At 49.6% G+C, this 19,460-nt stretch overlaps 1 protein-coding gene across 1 annotated transcript in view; it reads left to right on the top strand.

Annotated features, from left to right (window-relative positions):
- The window catches only part of SCTR (secretin receptor), a 70,145-nt gene that overhangs the window by 16,331 nt on the left and 34,354 nt on the right, over positions 1 to 19,460 (top strand). The window contains exons 2-3 of the mRNA XM_026510139.4: positions 1,374 to 1,494; positions 18,360 to 18,467. Of these exons, the coding sequence (XP_026365924.3) occupies positions 1,374 to 1,494; positions 18,360 to 18,467 (229 nt within the window). The remainder of the gene's footprint in view (positions 1 to 1,373; positions 1,495 to 18,359; positions 18,468 to 19,460) is intronic.

Below are 19,460 nucleotides of genomic sequence, written 5' to 3' on the forward strand. Positions count from 1 at the left end.
GACCCAGTTGCTTGGTATCAGGGAGTAGCTGGAGAAGAGCAGTTGCTGACAGCTGATAGATACTTTTTTTTTTTTTTTGAGAGAAAGAGGGAGAAAGAGAGCAAGTGGGGGAGGGCAGAGGGGCAGAGGGAGAGAGAGAGAGAATCTCATGCAGACTCCATGCTCAGCACGGAGCCTGACGCAGGGCTCCATCTCACGACCCAGAGATCATGACCTGAGTCAAAATCAAGTGTTGAATGCTTAACTGACTGAGCCACCCAGGTGCCCTGCAGAGAGATACCTTCTGACTACATTAGTGAAGGTTGTGGAAGATCCAAAATAAGAAATAATCAGATAATTTATGTTTGCCTTTGGGATCACTGAATACAGTGCTACCTTAGCTGCCCTTCTCTGGCCCAGAGCTTTTGTTGATTTACACCATTTTGGAACATGGCCTTGTCCCCAGGGACTTCTCCCCCTGCTCCATTATGTTGACATTTCCATCTACAAAGCATTAGTGCAGGGTCAACAGGAGGGTCTAAAACCTGGCCCTTGACCTTTTGGAAGGCTGGTCTCTGAAATCAGGAACCCTGGGTGTTGGACCTTGGCACATGCCTTAACCGCTGTGGGCTTCAGTTTCCTTTCCTAGGTCTCTTTACAGGGTTATTTTGAAGATTAAATAAGGTAATAATAGATGTGAAAAGATCCTAATATTAAAATTCCACAATCTATAGGAAGTAAAGTAGGAGTCCAATTCATTGATCTTTCAGTTGTTCATTCACTCATTCATTCATTCATTCATTCATTCACCCAATCACTCACATATTTATCAAGTGTCAGACACAAATAAAAGAAGCGAGCCATGGTCTGGAAATCTACTCTAGGAAGAGCTAGGAAGCCAGGACTGTGTGCTAATCCTTCTTGTCCAACTCCTCCCTCAGCCACCGTTTGCCTGGGGTGGACATAGACTCTCTTCTGGGGAACTGGGAGATGGTTAAGCGTAGCTTTCAAAGACCTTCAGATCAAAACCAAGCTTGCCAAACCTGAGAAATAAACACTGTTAGAATAAATGAAGTCCTACAGACTAATAATAGTAAGGTGCTCAGAAAGCAAGTAACTCACTGGGCTCGGAAGTCTTGGTAAACTTAAGAGCAAGATTTGCAGCGGACAAACTACATTTTGTTTGAGCGTCCTTGCTGTCCCAGCCCTGGTCTGAATTCTCTCCCAGGTGTGGCTGCCTCCACCTCGCTGTGAGGAGCTCCTTGCTGGTGCGGATTTTGCCTTCCTCATTTTGAATCCCCACTGTCTGGCCCCACTCTTGCTCATAGAAAGTCTTTTTTGTGGTACAGTGGAGTTAGGGGCTGCGATGAGCATTCTGGGTTTTGGACTTGCAGGTGGGCACCCTCCCCGGACTGTGCGATGTGCTGCGGGTGCTGCGGGAGGAACGGGACCAGTGCCTACAAGAACTCTCCAAAGAGAAGCCAGAAGACCTGGGCACTGAGCAGCCAGCCCCAGGTATGTGGCCCACATAGGTCCACACTTGGACGTAGATAATGTCCAGTCCCACTGGCATAAGGGAGGCTGGGCCAGCTGGGGGCGTAGGGGGCTGGACTAGCTGTATTCATTCAGATAATCACCTGGGTGGTGGAGGGTCTGCAATGATCCCAAGGAGCCATTGACATACACCCAAAAAGCCAGATCATCATCTTTCACTGTTTCTCTGGGCTTGTGGATACAGTCTGTGTTTTTATACCACCAACTTCTGCATAATGACTTCACCAAGGTAAGAGTTTGGTGAGAATTACTAGTCAAGGCAGTGTACCTCCTATCCATTCTCTCACCTCCTCTGCCAGTTTGATGAGTGAGGTAGTCAGAGAGACAGCGAGGGGTCAGAAGAACCTGAGGTCCAACGTTGGCTCGCACTCACGAGTAACCATGGACAAGTTATTTAAGACTTTTTAAGACTGCTGAGACTCAGTTTCTTGATCTACACAATGGAGGTGATAATGTCTACTTCGGGTTTATAATGATAAATGAGATAAATTATGTTAAATACTGGTGATTCTTAGATATTATTCATTTAAACATTATTATTAATCATTTAAAAATATCATTAATTTGATATTTAAATGTTAATTTTATTTCTAGTTTGCTTTTTAACTTCCCCGCATCTAAGGATAAGGAGGCGTGTAGCATAAGAAAAGAATCCGTTACAGGTATTCAAAGACTTGTACGCACATATTCATAATGCCACTAGTCTCAATAGCCAAGAGGAAGAAATAGCCCAAGTGTCCATCGAATGATGTATGGATAAGGAAATGTGGTCTGTACACACAATGGAACATTATTCATTCTTAAAAAAAACCGAAGTACTGATATATGTTACAATATGGACGAATCTTAAAAACATGTTAAGTGAAGAAAGCCAGTTACAAAAGGCCGTGTATTGTATGATCCCATGTATATGAAATGTCCAGATCAGGCAAATCCATACAGACAGAAATTAGATTGAGAGCTGCCAGGGGCCAAGGGGAGGGAGAATGGGGAGTAATTCTTAGTGGTTCCCTTTGGGTGGCGGTGAAAATATCTTAGATCCAGATAGAGGTGATGGTTGCAAGATACTGTGACTGTACCAAATTCCACTGAATCGCACACTTTAGAATGGATAACGGATAATTGTATGTTATATGAATTTATAGGTATGTTATATGAATTTTTAAATAGACTTTTTTAAAGCAATTTACTGCAAAATGGAGCAGAAAGTTCAGAATTCCCATGTACTCTCTGCTCTCTACCCAAACACAACCTCCTCCTCCATGAACATCCTATAACTTGTTATAATTGATGAACCTGCATTGATACAACGTTACCACCCAAAATCCATGGTTTACATTAGGGTTCACTCTTGGTGTACGTTCTGTGGGTTTTGACAAATGTGTAATGACACGTGTTCACCGTTAAAGTATCATACAGAGTGCTTTCTGTGCTCTCCCTATTCATCCCTTTCTCTCCCCTAACCCTTGAACCACTGATCTTTTTACTGTCTCCATAGTTTTGCCTTTTCTAGAACCTCATGTAGGTGGACTCATACAATACGTACCCTTTTCAGATTGGCTTCCTTCACTTAGTAATATGCATTTAGGGCTTTCTCCTTTTTTTTTTTTTTATGGCTTGATAGCACATTTCTTCTTAGAGAAGAATAACGTTCTATTGTCTGGATGAACCACAGTTTACCCATTCACTTACTGAAGGACATCTTGGTTGCTTCCACATTTTGATAATTATAAACAAAGCTGCTATGTGTGGACAGATGTTTTCAATTCATTTGGATAAAATACCAAAGAGCTTGATTGCTGGATCATATGGTAAGAGCATGTTCATAAGTTTTGTGAGAAACTAACAAACCGTCTTCCAAAGTGGCCACACAATCATGCATTCCACAAGCAATGAATGAGAGTTCTTGGTGCTCCACATCCTTGCCAGCATTTGATGTTGTCAGTGTTTATTTTTCTTTTTAATTCTGGTAAATTACATATAACATAAAACGTGCTATCTTAATCATTTTTAAATTTAAAAACTTTTAAATTTTAGTAAAAATCACATAACGTAAGATTTACCATCTTAACCATTCTCAATGTATAGTGCAGTAGGGTTAAGGACATTCACCTAGTTGGGTATCCAGTCTCCAAAACTCTTTTCATCTTGAAAAACTGAAACTCTGTATTCGTTAAAACAACAACTCCCTTGGGGCACCTGGGTGGGTCAGTAGGTTAAGCATCCCAATCTTGATCTCAGCTCAGGTCTTGATCTCAGGGTCATGAGTTCAAGCTCAGCATGCAACCAACTAAAAAACGAACAAACAAAAAGCCAACAAGTCCCTTTTTCTCCCTTCCCCTATCCCCTGGCAACCACCATGCTACTTCCTATGAATTTGACTATTCTACATACAACGTATAAGTGAAATCATACAGTGTTTGTCTTTTTGTGATTGGCTTATCTCACTTAGCATAATGTCCAAGATCCATCAGAGTTGTAGCATAGAGCAGAACTCCCACATTTTGTTTATCCATTCACTCACAAAAGAACACTTGAGTTGTTTCCACCTTTTATCTATTGGGAATAATGCTGCTATGAACATGGGTGTGCAAATGTCTTCTCTTCAAGTCTCTGCTTCCAATTCTTTTGGCTATATACCTACAAGTGAAATTGCGGGGTTATAAGGTAATTCTATTTTTAATTTTCTCAGGGTCTGGCATACTGTTTTTTTCCGTAGTGGCTGTCCTATTTCACATTCTCACCAGCAGTGTACATGAATTCCAGTTTCTCCACATCTTCACCAGCACTTGGTACTTTGTTGGTTTTTTTAATAGTAGCCATCCTAATGGGTGTGAAGTGATATCCATTGTGGTTTTGATCTGCGTTTCCCTGACAATGAGTGATGTTGAGCATCTTTTCATGTGCTTGTTGGTCATTTGCAGGTCTTCTTTGGAGAAGTTTCTATTCAAGTCCTTTGCCCATTTTAAAATAGGGTTGTTTGGAATTTTGCATTAAGTTGTAGTAGTTCTCTATATATTCTGGGTCTTAACCCCTTTTCACCTCTATGATTTGTAAATAATCTCTCCCGTTGTTTAGGTTGCCTTTTCACTCTGTTGATTGTTTCCTTTGTTGAACAGAGCTTTTAAGTTTGATATAGTTCAATGCATCTATTTTTTACTTTTGTTGTCTGTGCTTTTGATGTCATATCCAATCAATCATTGCTAAATTGAATCTCACAGAGCTCTTCCCGTATGTTTTATCCTCAGAATTTTATAGTTTTAGCTCTTACATTTAGGTCCTTGGTCCATTTTGAGTTAGTTTTTGTATATGGTGTCCATTTTCATTCTTTCACATGTGGATATCCTGTTTTTTCAATACCATAGGTTGAAAACCTTTTTTCCATTGAATGGTTTTGACACCCTTGTCAAAAATCAGTTGACCACATATGTGAGGGTTTATTTCTGGGTTCTCTATTCTATTCCATTGGTCTATATGTCTTTCTGCCAGTGCCACACTGTTTTGATTACTGTAGTTTTGTAGTCAGTTTTGAAATCAGAAAGTATGAGACTTCCAACTTTGTCCTTTTAAGATTGATTTGGCTGTTTCCAGGTCCCTTGAGATGCCAAATGAATTTTAGGAGGGATTTTTTTATTTCTGCAAATAATGCCTTTGGGATTTTGATAGGGATTGCATTGAATCTATAGATTACTTTGGGTTGTATCGGCATCTTAACAATATTAAGTTATCTGATCCGTGAACACAAGATGTCTTTCCATTTATTTGTGCCTTTAATTTCTTTTAGCAACATTCTGTCATTTTCAGCATAAAAGTCTTTAACATCATTGGTTGGGTCTATTCCTAAATGCTTTATTTTTTTATACTATTGTAAATTGATTCATTTCTTAATTTCCTTTTCAGGTTGCTCCTCATTAGTGTATAGGAATACAACTGATTTTTGTGTGTTGACTTCATATCTATCCTGCAACTTTGCTGAGTCCATTTATTAGTTCAACAGGTTTTTTTGTGGAATATTAAGGATTTTCTACGTACAAGATTATGTTATCTGTGAACAAAGATCATTTTACTTCCTCCTTTCCAATTTGGATGCCTTTTATTTCTTTTTCTTGCCTAATTGCTAAGGCTAGGACTTCCCTACTACTCTGAATACACATGGTGATAAGAGGCATCCTTGTCTTGTTCTAGATCCTACAAGAAAAGCTTTCTGTCTTTCAACAATGAGTGAGATATTCACTGTGGGCTTTTCACATATTGCTTTTGTTATGTTGAGCTAGTTTCCTTCTAGTCCTAATTTGTTAAGTGTTTTTATCATGAAAAGGGGCTGAACGTTGTCCATGCTTTTTCTGCATCAATTGAGATGATCATGTGGTTTTTGTTCTCTATTCTGTGAATGTAGTATATTACATTGACTGATTTTCATATGTTGAGCCATCCTTGCCTTACAGGGATAGATTCCACTTGGTCATGGTATATAGTCCTTTTAATGGATTATGCTGTTCAATTCAGTTTCTTGGTATTTTGTTTAAGATTTTTGCATTAATGTTCATCAGGGATATTGGTCTGTAGTTACCTTGTAATGTCTTTGGCTTTGGTAGCAAGATAATAAGGGTCTCATAGGATGATTTTGAAGATGTCCCCCTTTTTCCTTTTTTTGCAAGTGTTTGAGGAGGACCCATGTTAATTCTTCTCTAAATGCTTGGCAGAATTCATCAGCAAAGCCATCTGGGCTTTTCTTTGTGGGGAAATGGAAACTTTTTATTATTGACTCAGTCTCTTTACTAGTTAGAGGTCTGCTCAGATTTTCTATCTATTCATGATTGTCTCAGTACATTGTGCGTTCCTAGGATCTTATCCATTTCATCTAGGTTATGCCATTTGCTGGTGTATAGGCCACATATATCCTTTTGCAATAGCCTTCCCTCCAAGTCAAGGCCTTTGTTTTTGAAATTCTTGATCTGTTGGTTATTTAGTTTCTCACCGCACAGCATGGCTTGGTCTGGGACTCCTTCCCCTGCTCTAGCACCACGCAGCACAGACATCCCTGGATCTCAGCTGCTGCCCCAGCGGCTCTGTGGCTGCACAGTGCTTTTTCCCTCCTCTCACTTCTTCCGCCTCAGCCTCCTCCTCTCTCTGCCTTTCCCACTTCACATGGTGCCTGAATACCAGTGGCAGTGGCTGTAGAATGTGCCGTGAGCTAAAAGAGGAGGCAGCCTCTGTCTCTGTTATGTGACTTTTACCTCACTTTTTAAAAAAGAAAGAGGAAGAGGAGGGGAGTGGAGGAGAGAGGCCCAGACTTTTAAATTAGACAGACCGGGGGCACCTGGGTGGCTCAGTCAGTTAAGCATCTGACTCTTGATTTTAGCTCAGGTAATGATCTCAGGGTTGTGAGATCAAGCCCTGCATCAAGCCCCACACCTCTTGCTCATCCTGGGGCCTGCTTAAGATTCTCTCCCATTCCCTCTGCCCCTCCCCCTGCTCACTCTCTCTCTCTAAAAAAAAAAATAAAATAAAAATAAGTAAATAAATCAGACAGGTGTAACCTTGAACAAGTTACTTAATGTTTCTGGGTCTTAATTTCCAAATGTTTTTTATGGAGTTGGTGTGAAATTACAAGCGTTCATTCACAAATATAGCACTTACTGTTATGAGGTGGGAATGATGAGGACAAAGGATACAATGGTGAAAAAAAAGGACCACAGACTCCTCTCTAATCACCAAGGGATGTATTTTTCCACATGTAACAGAAGCTTGGTAGGCTAGCTTCATCAAATAGGAGTTGGCTTTTTTTGCACATTACAGAAAGTCCAGAATGGGTGCAAAGTTCCAGGGTGTCACCAGATCCCAGATTCCATCTGTCTTTTGGCTTAGTGTGTGCTGTTTGCCTCATGGTCATAAAAAGGCTGCCACACCTCCAGGCAGGAAGGGAGAGTACCTGTTTCTGGCAGGAAGAAGAGAGTCACCAGAAGAAAGGGTGAGATGTACTGAGAAGTCCTAAAGCTCTCCAGGTGACTTCTGCTCATACTTCCCCCAGCCAGAACTGGACTGCATGACCACCTCTGGCTGCAACTGAGGCTGGAGATTGAGATTTTTAAACTGTGCGTGTGGCCACCTTGAACAAAATCACGCTCTGTCAATGAGCAAGATAGACAGTCTCTGCTACAACCGTTATGACTGGCTGATAAGGGAGACGTTGATCAAATAATCACAAATTATTGTAAAATGGGAAGGAGATGAGTTGAGTGTGGTGTGCGGCTCTGTGTAAGTATCAGCGAGGGACCCCGACCTGGTCTGCGACTCTGGGAAGCCATGTTTGAGCCCAGACCTAAGGATGAGTCATCTTTCTTATGCAAAATAAAGGAGAAAGAGCACTGGGCTGGGGGAATGGCGGAGCACACCTGTGGTGGGAAGAAGGCCAAGGGCCAGAACACAGCCTAGGGATGAGAGCGAGCTTGTTACAAAATGAGCTTGAGAGGCAGCAGGGCCACGGCATACACGAGCACATTGGCCACGTAGAGGATTTTCATCCTGAGCTTATGAGCAGTGGAAAGCCTGGAGAGTCTTGAGAGGGGACCGATGAGATCTCTGCATTATGCAAAGATCACCTTTGCTGCAGCATGGAAGGTGGTTTGGAGAAAGGCAGGAGGACACTCTGAGACACCCCCTGAAGAGCTAGTGGTCCTGGCAATGGATAATGGTTATCTGGACTAGCAGGTCTCCCCGAAGCAGGTGCTGGGAAGAGGATTCAAATGCAAGTAGCTACTTTGGCAGCTATCCCAGGAACCACCAGTAGGAGTGTGGGGAGCTGAGACAGAGAAGGGAAGGAGGCCCCTGAACATGGCATTATCACTGTGAGCAAAGGCATTCTTTTCATTTCGTTCTCTATTTTTTGCATTCAGGACAGCTAGAACCTTAACAGATACTTAGTGACCACTGCTCAACTGAAGACGTTTTCCATCTTTTCCCAAGGGGGTCAAGTTGGCAGCGTTTGCCACCCCACTGGATACTGAGGGACAGGGGAGAACAGGGTAAGAAAGGGGTGTAGTGCCTTCCCAACAGGGCAAGGAATCTGAACGCTGTCGAATGGTGCTAACTGGCCGTGCATTCTGGGGCCGGCTGGTGGCATTAGGGGCCAGCCCAGGACACATGCCTCGGAGGGGCAGACGAGCTGGGATATTTACCCACCAATTCCCCATCAGTCAAAACCTGGGCTGCTTCTAGGGAGGGAGCATTGATTCCCCTGCACTCCCAGCGTGCTGTACTTGGGGGGAAAGTGGGCTCCAGTGGCTGGAGAAAGCCTTCAGACAACAGGATTGGGGGGCTAGCAATTTGAAAATGAGGTTGGTGTGTGCAGAAAAGGTAAAGACCAAGGCGATACGAGCAAGATCTGCTCCTGAGAGGGGGTGGAGGTGGAGAGGAGCGGACACACGGAAGCCAGGCCTAGAGAGGGCGTGTCCAGGATGACCCCCAAGTGTCCCACCTGAGCAATAGGAAGATGGGGCCGAAGGTATTCTGGGGGAGGAGAGACAAAGATCAGGAGGTGAGTGTCAGCCATGCAGAGCTGAGACTACCGACGAGGGGTCAGGGCTGGGGAACCCCTCTGTACAGGTGACGAAGGGGCTGAGGCCACACAAGGTGAGGCGGGGGAAGCCGGCCTCGAGATCCCCCGCGTACATCGTCAGGAGCAGCCAGAGGCAGGAGGAAAATCGGGGAGTGGTGGGCAGCGGGGGCCAAGCAGTCTGGATGTTGCAACGTGCTTTAACCGATTCGCCCATCCTCTGCATGAGGGATGGGGACAGGATGACCTTGCTCTCTGCTGGCTGTGAAAGCTGCTGGTAAGGAGGCAGACTACGGTCTTGCGGTGCTCACTGGGGGGCGCCACTGAGCCTGAGCCTCGTGATTTCCTGAGCCCTCCTGCTACCCCACATGCTGTGTCTGGAACAGCAGAAGACGAGGTACCGACAAGGCCAGCCCCGGGCGCTGCAGAGTTGGCACTGGCCTCTGCCTGCATGTCTCCCACATGAACGCCTAAAATTCCAGTGACAAGGCATGGGCCTTTCATTCAGCCCTGACAGAGAAGGCCTAGAATGCCAAGCCTCTGGCAGAGATACGGTGAACTTCAGCTCCTACTGAGAAGTAAGGGACGCTTATTTTAAGAATGAGCATCGGATGTGTTTGAAATGTCCCATTGCTCTTCAGTGATTCCAGGGTGAGTTCCAGCACCTGACTTGGCCCTTATCCATGCCTTCATCCCAACCATTTCCCTTTGGCTCAACCAAATTGCTTACATTTCCATGATGATGTCGGTTTCTCTGTGCCTCCAGGCTTTGTGCATGCTGATCCCTCTGCTACAACACCCTTCCATCTTCCTCACTCTGCCAATGACTCTGCCTTTTTGGCTCTTCCGGGGACAATTTCCTGAATGCCCGCAGCTCTGGTTTAGTTGGCCTCTGCCATCGATGGGTAGGCTCTGCTTGGGCCCTCTGTCCACCTGCACTCTCAGCCCTGCCCTGGGAGGCTCGTCTATCTGTGAACCACTAGCCAGGCACCCTGTGGATGCCGGCCTCCCATTCACAGAGCTAGGGGTGGTCGTGAACATGTCCACACCCAGGTTCTGGGTTGACTGATCTGAAGCAGGTCTGGTCATCCTTTTTCCTTAAGGCTCCCACGTGGTCCTCATTGTGCATCCAGGTCTGAGAAAGTTCACGATGGACTCCTGCCCTGGTTCTGCCTCTAACTCCCTAGGGGAGATGTGGGGAAGGCCCTGAGCACACCCCGTCTTCTGGACCTCACTCTCCTCAGGTGGGAAAAGGACTGTGCTGGATTTGCAGTATTTAAGAACATTTGGCAAGGCGCGGGCAGGTGAGTGAGAAGGTGGCCAGGCTCCTGCCCCCACCCCTCTCCCTCCCATCACCACACAGGACTCGGCCTCTTGGATCTGTTTGGCATGTTGGCCTTCTGCAATGTTCTTTTGGGAAAGGGAAATCTGTTGCTTTGAAAGCCTAGTTTAAAAGCCCTCAAGGCAGAGGATATTGGAGCACCTGGAGTGCTGGAAAAGTCTGTAGGCTTTCTCTGCTGAGAGGTCGAGAATGCAGAGCAGAACACCCATCTCAGAGTTTGGAATGAATGTGTGGCCGAGGGGCGGGGGGCGGGGGGGAGACTCCCTCAGAGATGGAGGGAGAGGAGAAACAGCAAAGGGTGTGAGCCGTTGGCGTGGCTGTCCACACCAGAACCAGGCCGGCGGAGGGCTAGGGCTAGGCTGCCTGCATGCCGGCCTGAGCCCTGCTCTCCAGATGGCCCCGGTCCCCCAGCCACCCGGGCGCACGGGCCCACGAGGATCTGTCCTGGTGCCTGAAGCAGGAGGGGCTGGCGGGACTCTCAGTTGGGGGCACGGGGTTAATGGTTAAGCTGCCCAGTCCTCCCGGGGGAGGAGGTTAATGTTTGATCGCCACCAGTCACAGGAAATGCCACTCACGGAGCTGTCACCGAGCCCAGCACACTTATCACAAATAAAAAATTAACTCTTCAGCTATTCCGGGTTAGGTGGCCAAGGCTTTCCCAGCATTTTGTGGGAACGTTTCAGGGTCACCCTAATAGCTGTGTGGACTGATCTACCAGGCTATTTATTGCTCTGTTTACAGAAGCTGATACCCCCTCAGAGCTGCCTGGTGGAAGGGTTTTGGCTCTCCATAGGGAAGAATGTTCCAGAGAGTTGGTGTGGTGGCAGGAAAGGTGTGGGCTCGGAAATCACAAAGGCACGGGCGTTCCTCCGTCTCTTATGGGCTGTGTGACCTTGAGCAAGACACTAATCCTCTCTGGGCCTTAGTATTCTTACCTTCAAAATGGGGACATGCCATGCCCCTTCTTTTCTTGTCTCTACTAGCTGGCTGCCCGGTCCTGAAGAACATGGGCAGGAGGGGACAGGCTGACTTCTTTTGCCGGGGGGGTGGGGGTGAAGAGGGACGGGGTGAATGAGGTGAGATTCACGTAGTCACTTAACCATTGAGGAGTGAACAATTCAATGGCTTTCAGGACATTCACAACACTGTGCAGCCAGCACCCCTCCAGTTCCAAAGCATTTTCATTGTCCCAAAAGAAAACCCCATACCCAGTAAGTAATCCCTCCTCACTGCCCCCCTCCCCTGACCACGAATCTGCTTTCTGTCTCTATGGGTTTGCTGACCCTGGATTTCTACACAGAATCCTACTGGAGGTGACCTTCTGTATCTGCCTTCTTCCGCTAAGCGTGTGTTGTAGCCTGCACCAGTATTTCAGACGTGCTGGCTTTCCACGCAATTTTTTCTAGCAAACGTTCCCAGCTCCTTTTCTGGATTCCCCTCGGGCTCCGCCCCCAGCGCCTGACACGCCCACCCTGCCCCGCCCCCAGCTCACCTCCCCTCTTCTTTCCTGGGTGCAAGGATCTTGGCTCGTTTTTCAGGAACAAGTAACGTATGTTTGTATACCATTTCAGACTTTTTGTTTTGTTTTGTTTTTAACCTGTATAGTAAGTACTATTATTAACCCCAGTTCACAGATAAGAAAAAGAGAGGCTCCGAAAGACTCAGGATCACCCAGAGCTGAAACAGGACTCTCAGCCCACATCTTTTGACTCTAAATCCTGAGGATTTTGTAGTTTGCAACCCCGACTGAGCTGTGAACGACTGATATCCGCACTCTCCCAAGAAGGGATTTAAAAATTAGAAATTAAAAAAAAAAGGGGGGGACTCCTGGGTGACTCAGTCAGTCGGCTATGCGTCTGCCTTTGGCTCAGGTCATGATCCCAGGGGCCTGGAATCGAGCCCCACCTGAGGCTCCCTGCTCAATGGGGAGTCTGCTTTTCCCTCTGCCTGCCACACCCCCTGCTTGTGCTCTCTCTGTCTCTCTCTCTGACAAATAAAACCTGAAAAAAAAAAAAGAAATCAGAAAACAAAAGACAGACTGTTGATGCCAATTAATCTTTAATTAAAGTGAGAGATGGCATGAAATGAGGAGCTTTAGGCCAGGTGAGGAAGAGCCATTGGGGTGGGTGAGGGGGATTCTGTGGGTGAAGGGTACAGTTTGCCCAGGGCCTGGGAGGGGAAGGGCTCAGCACACTCAGGAAAAGCAGCCTTCAGGGTCAGGCTCGAAGGGTCCTTCCTCCTAACTTCCACAGCCTCCATGCAACGTGTGAAGTATTTCCCAGCCTGCTAATTCCGTGCCCCTCTCCACTTGAATACTTCTAGTGGTGGGGAGCTCACTACTCCCAACACAGTTTATCCCGTGGAACGGCTTGTGCTTTGTGGTTTAAAGAGAACCCCGCCCCCCAGACTGTTTAGCTGCCCCCCCCCCGTGCTGTGCTTTGAAATGTCTTTGCCGCCTGGGACTTCAGTTCCCTTGACCCCATCCTGACCACTTCTGTGTGTGGTCCAGCCGTCACCAGGAGGGGAATGCCTTTCTTGACCTAAATGCCGTAGATCAGCTCATTAGCAAAGCCCAGGAAACCTCACCAGCTTGCCCCTTGGATGGCCGAGGGATGGGGCCGAGGGATGGTAGCTGAGAAAGGCAAAGGGAGACAGGATGAAACCAGGGAGCAGACAGCTGCGGGAGCCCCTGAACTCCTGAGGGGTCTCGGGGAGGAGACAGGTGAATGGCGGCATGCGGGGGCAGGAGGCAGCTGGGAGACGGATGTGGGAGCTCTAGCTAGCTAGGAGGAGAGGGTCAACACTGACAGAAGCGGAAGCTAGGGGAGGACCAGAAGGGCAAGGCGAGGGGGACTTGGTTCCCTGGAGACCTCTGCTAGCCGGCACAGTGAGCAGTGGGGGGTCTGCAAGGGGCTTGGGGGGAGGACCCACTGCCCAACCCCGTCCGGCCCTGGAGGCCTGGCTTGGGCCTGCAGCTTGACACGTGGCTCCGGAAATACTCCCAGGTTATCGTCAGGCCATCTGAGCTCATTTATAAATAAATCAAGGACTGGAAGATGGATGCTTCTCCGTGGGTGGACGCAGGGCAGACACAGTTGGCAGAGGGCTGGCTGTGTGCCAGGCCCCAGGCTGGGTGGGGATGCAGAGATGCCCCAGGCCCTGTCCTGCCCTCTCCGATCGCCTTCACCTGTATTCCAGCCCCCGCTCCATCGCCAGACCTGCCTCTGGGGCCATGTCTCTATGGGGATAGGGGGTGGCGCAGGACAGCAGGACTGCAGGACAGAGGAGCAGATGTCACTGAGCCTTTGCTCGGGGCCTGGCCCAGTGCCAGGGGCTTCACGAGTGTAAAGGAGACCGATCTTTGCCCATCAATCCCAGTAGGCAAAAACAGAACTTTCTCAGTTTTCTGTACCTTTCGCTCTGACTCCTCTCTCCTGGGGTGGAGGAACCTAAGTCTTGGTATTTTCTGGACCTTCCCCACCACTTGCCCAGGCCGTCAGAGACTCACATGGCACTGTGGTAGCTGGGGGAGCCCATGAGCTTCTGAGCTTCGCGGGGAGGCATGGGCTCTGTGAGGCTGTCTGTGGTCCTGCTCCTCTAGACAGGTCCCTGCAGCCATTATCTCCCCTGGTTACCCCAGTGTCCAGGGATGGCTCATGCCTCTTTCTGGAACCTTGTACGTCCTGCTCATTACTTTACTTCCTTGTCTCTCCAGTCTGAGGGAAGTCTTGCTTCTTTTCTGTTTTCTCCCAAGCATTTTGTTGACACCAGAATTCTTGTCCCTGTCCCCGCCCCCCGCCCCCTGCCCCCCACACAGCCTCTGGAAACCCAAGCCAGGAAGATTCTAAGTTTTTCTTCCCACCTCTGAGAACATGAACCAGTAGGCTGAGGAGGAAAGACACAAAAAAAGGCAGGGAGAGGGGAGAAGAATGGAGATTAACAGATCAGAAAATATTCTCCTGCACACACAAATCATTTATGTAATCCTCATCAAAATCCTGGGGGATGTTACTATGCCCATTTTGTAGATAAGGACACCGAGGCCCATGTGGTAAAGAGCACGCACAAGCCAGATTTGGGTCCAATACTCAGGATGCCGTGCTTTCCTCTGCAGCCATGGGCACTCGGCAGGCACCCCCAGATGGCATTTGTGGTCCAACATTGTCTTCTCTTGTCGCCGCACTTAAACATCCCCAGGCTTCCATCCCCACCCTCCCACCAGGCAGTCAGTGGCGACGGTGCCCATCAGGGATGGTGGAGAGCTGCCCCTCACGCTGCCCTGTGCTCTGCTTGCCCACGCAGCGGCTGCTCTGTATGCATTTCGGCCCTGCTTTTCTGGAGGCGGTGAGCCTCCCTACTGGCTCAGTTACCAGGAGCCCCATTTACAAAACTCCTCCATCCCTTATCTCATTGGATACCCCTTCACCCCCAACTCAGGCAGCGAGCTCTGGGGCTCAGGAGCTAAACCTACCAGGAACCCACAGCAACCCGAGATCGGAGCTTTGTCCCTTTCACTCCAGAGCCCCAGAAGGAGGGGCCAGGACGCACCCCTCTCCCATCCCTGCCCCACTGGCGCAGGCCTTCCCTGTACTCAGCGCGGGAGCCTGGTGGGAAGTGGGTTCTGAGGCCCTCCGCTCACCCTGAACAGTGCAAAGAGGGTCCCTGCAAGCAGCCAGGAGCCACGCGGAACCACCGGCTGCCCTGGAGACAGTCCCTCCAGCCCCGCGCCCCACCTGTGCTGATCGCCTGAATGTTTTCTCTTTAAATCAATTGACTTTTTTCTTCATCCTGCTGCACATTAGATCTTAGACTTATTCCTCCTTCATAACCCAGCTTTGTGCCCTTTGGCCAGCCTCTCCCTGTCCCCCCCCCTCGACCCCAGCCCCCGGTGACTGTTCTACTGTCTGATGAGTTCGAGTCTTTCACATCCCACATGGGAATGAGATCACGTAGCATTTGTCTTTCTGTGTCTGGCTTAGCCCATTTAGCTTAGTGTCCTCCAGGTTTATCCATGTTGTCACAAGGGGCGGGATTTCTTTCTTTGTTAAGGCTGAGTAGTATTGCATTGTAACCCTCCTTATCGGTTCATTGTTCAATGGACACGTAGGCTGTTTCCACACCTTGGCTATTGTGAACGATGTTGCAGTGGATAAGCGAGTGCCGGGATCTCTTTGAGGTCCCGGTTTCCTTTCCTTTTGGTATATACCCAAAAGTGGGATTGCTGGATCACATCGTAGTTCTATTTTTATTTTTTGAGGAGCGTCCGTACTGTGTTCCATGGCAGCTGCCCCAGTTTGCATTCCCACCAACAGTTTACGAGGGTTCTCCCCCACCCTTTTTTTTAAGATTTATTTAATTTTTTCAGAGAGAGACAGAGAATATGAGCGGCGGGGAGGGGGAGGGGGGCGCAGAGGGAGAGAGAATCTCAGGCGGACTCCGTTCTGAGTGTGGAACCCGACGCGGGGCTTGATCTCTGGACCCTGAGATCATGACCTGAGCCGCAATCAGGAGTCGGACTCTTCACGGACTGAGCCCCCGGACGCCCTGAGGGCTCCCTTTTCTTCAGCTGACTTTGAGTTTTTAGCTTAGCTTCCCCTAAACACTAATAGCTATAAACTCACAGATGTGATATGCTCATTCTATAACTGCTTCCTACATATTAAATTCTCTTTTTTGAAAAGTGTGTCACTATTAAAATTAAAAGCTTTCAGCCACGTCCCAGCTAGACGAGCATGCTGCTGGGGATGGTCCCCTCGCACTGGGAGCACTAGGTCTGTTCCCGATGCCACGGCGGGTGGGAGCGTGGCCCTGTGAACCAGCTGTCAGGGAACCTCACTCTCCTTGAGGGAAGCCTGCTCCGCTCTTACCTCCAGCCCCTCCGCCGCCACCTTCTGCCAGCCCCAGGGCAGTGTCCCCGTGGGCCCAGCCTGACACGACCCAGGTCAGGAAGCCTGCCAGATGCCCTGACACCCTCCCCATCTGTCTAGCCAGCTGGATGGCGGCTGTCCAGCCTCACGGGCAGGAGCCCTGGGCCCATGCCCTGGCTGACCTGGCCCGGCCCTGAGGTCATTTCTCCCAAAGTGAGGAAAGAGGCCCCTGAATTCTTCCACAGCTGGGAAGTGCCCCAGCTGCTTCTAACACAAGACATGTGGCTCCTTGTAAATGAGGCACCCTGCTGTCATACAGAGACTTCTGCAGAAGGCGGAAGGACATGGGTCAGCCTCATCCGCCAGGCTCCAGCCGCTGGAATGGCTCAAGTAGACAGACACAATGGGTCATCTGTTTCAGGCCTTCCCAGCACGGTGTCGCCGTCCCAGGGGCATCTGCGGAGACCAGAGTCACCGGGAGCTTGCAAGCTCTGGCAGACCCTGCTCAGGTCTGGCGAGCAGCATCCAGGCTGGAAAGTGGGTGACCAGGTGCCTGGACCGTGGCAGAACTCTGCCTGGGTTCTCTGGGGGGGAGCTCAGACGGACAGCTCCAGCCCCTCCTCTTTCAGGGCTCACTGTGAGAGTCAGGGTGAAGGTTCAGGGACATCTAAGGGCTTGCTCATTGCCCACATTCCTCGAGTGACACAGACCTTGGTCTTGAGTCCCAGGATGCTTCCACTGTCCTGTGCAAGCTCCATCCAAGCCTTGCCTCTGTGTCTAAGCTCTGTCTCATTCCTACGGGCAACTTTGCCCCAGGCCACAGTCTGTCTGTCACTCCGGGGCAGCTCTGCCTCCAAAGCCCCCAGCCGGGCATTCCGACTTCCCGCTTCCTCTCTTCCCCCATCCTGAACCCCCTGCAAGAGGAGAGACCCACCTGCCTTCGGCCCAGCTCTCTGCATCCTTCCTCTTTCCCTCCTGGGCCAGCGCCACACCCTGCCTCCCTGCCACCTCCTGGCCCCTCTCCAGCTCTATGCGGAAGGCTCTTGGAAACTGGGGTTGGTGCCCAAGGAGACAGGGCAGGTGGGTGGAGCCTGGCAGGTGGCACCAAGCAGTGTGGCTGGACAGCCACTTTCCAGCCCCTGCATTTACCGGCTGTGCGACTCCAGGAACCCGCTTCTCTTCTCTGCGTTATTACTTCATCCATAAAACAAGGACAGGGCCAGGTGCCTTGGAGCACTGCCATGGGTTCGATGAGCTCATATGTGTGAAAGCACAGGGTGACGGACTCCCGGTAGCACCAAACCAGAGCTGACAGGCAGAGGACTGGAAGGCCAGGACCTTAACATGGAATTCAGAAGTCAGCGCTCAGACCAAAGCCCGTTGCCAACGGATCCACGCTGGGAACGGCCCAGGAGCCTGTTTTAACACAGTAGCACACCTGGGCCCCTCCTGACACCAATTAAATCAGGATCGCTGGGTGGAGGGCCCAGTTCTGTATGTTTTTAAAGCTCCCCAGATGGGGACACCTGGGCGGCTCAGTCGGGGAAACGGCTGCCTTCAGCTCAGGTCTTGTCCCGCATCCAGCTCCTGGCGCAGCGGGAAGACTGCTTCTCCCTCCACCTGCTGCTCTCCCTGCTGGTGCTCTCTCTGACAAATAAATACATAAAATCTTTTAAAAAACAATAATAAAGCTCCCTAGATGGATACACCGTGTAGCCAGGCTGGAGGCCCCCTGCCGTGGGGTCTAAGGCGAGCTGAGGCCAAGAGGTGCTCCGTCTTCTGCTCTAGAGAAATCCAGACCCACCCTGGTGAGGCTTATACGAGATAAGTGTGTCCTCTCCTTCCTTCAGGCCTTCAACACGAGCGCTTACTGTGTAGACGGCAGAGTCGGAGGCCCCAAAGATAAAAGGGCACATTAGACACCACGGGTTCCTGATCTCGAAGAGTCAATGCCTAATGGGAACTCCTAGCAGGCCGGAGTGTTGGGAGTGGCGACAGGCGGTGTGAGGGGGCCCTTGGCCCGCGTTTGCTCCCTGTCTAATGCTGCTGCTCGTCTTGGCAGGTTGCGAGGGGCTCTGGGACAACATGAGCTGCTGGCCCTCCTCTGCGCTGGGACTGACTGTGGAAGTGGGGTGCCCCCAGTTCCTGCAGATGCTCACCGGTAGAAACGGTAACCACTCAGCCCGTGGGTCTTGGCTGCGAGGCAGTGGGTGGCCCTCTGGGTGGGGCCTTGGCCTGGGGGCCGAAGAACCTCTGGGGACAGGTGGTGAACGGCACGGTGGGAGGTGGTCCTTGTTGGGGACTGGAGCCCTTGTTTGGGGGTGTGGGGCGGGCTTGATTCGCAGGTTCCCAAGGAAGAGGGCCAGGAGGCAATGTACTAAGAAGTGACAAAGGAGACTGGGCTTGCTTCTCTCTGTCCCACATTCCCATGTGGGCCCCCCCACTTCCTTCCATGTTTCTGCCCCCTTAGCAACCAGACCCCTTGCTCCAGCCCCTGGGTCTGGGTCCCACGGTGGCACAACCTAGCTTTCCAGAACACTTACTTTCTGTGTGTCCATTTTGCCAGGGTCTGCTGATAAACTATGCCCTCCCTCAAAGCCCCTTGCGTCCTGGGTGATCTCTTGCCTGAGGAAAACTGCAGTTTACAAGGATTTTCTTAATATGAGGCAGGGAGGTGGGGAGACTGTCTCAGATGGGATGTTCAGGGACTAACATGGGCTAAAACCCCACCTGCCAGGCATTTTATAAGAACACAGACTCATTTTAACCATCACAACTCTCCTGCCAATCACAGACCTCGTCTCCTCCACTTGATCCTAGAAAGAGCAAAAATAACAGGGAGTTAAGAGGGGTTTAGCACTTTGCCTAAGGTGCACAGCTAGAAGATGGAGAAACTAAGATTCAAACCCAGATTTCTCCGACTTCAAAACCAGTGCCCTGTGCTCGATGCCAGGGTCAAGGTGAGACTACAGCCTTATGGTGGGGGGGGGGGGTGATGCTGGGTGGAGGCAAGGTAGTTTCATGGTCTTTGGCCCCTGTCCTCCATGAGGTCATTTAAAGTCTAAATGACCTGACCTGGCCCTGCTGCCCTCTCCCCTTGTCTATGTGGGGCAGAAAACGCTGGCCAATGAGGCCCTTCACAAGAACAAACCAGAAATGATGA

The sequence above is a fragment of the Ursus arctos genome, unplaced genomic scaffold, assembly GCF_023065955.2.
Source record: "Ursus arctos isolate Adak ecotype North America unplaced genomic scaffold, UrsArc2.0 scaffold_1, whole genome shotgun sequence".
Taxonomy (NCBI): domain Eukaryota; kingdom Metazoa; phylum Chordata; class Mammalia; order Carnivora; family Ursidae; genus Ursus; species Ursus arctos.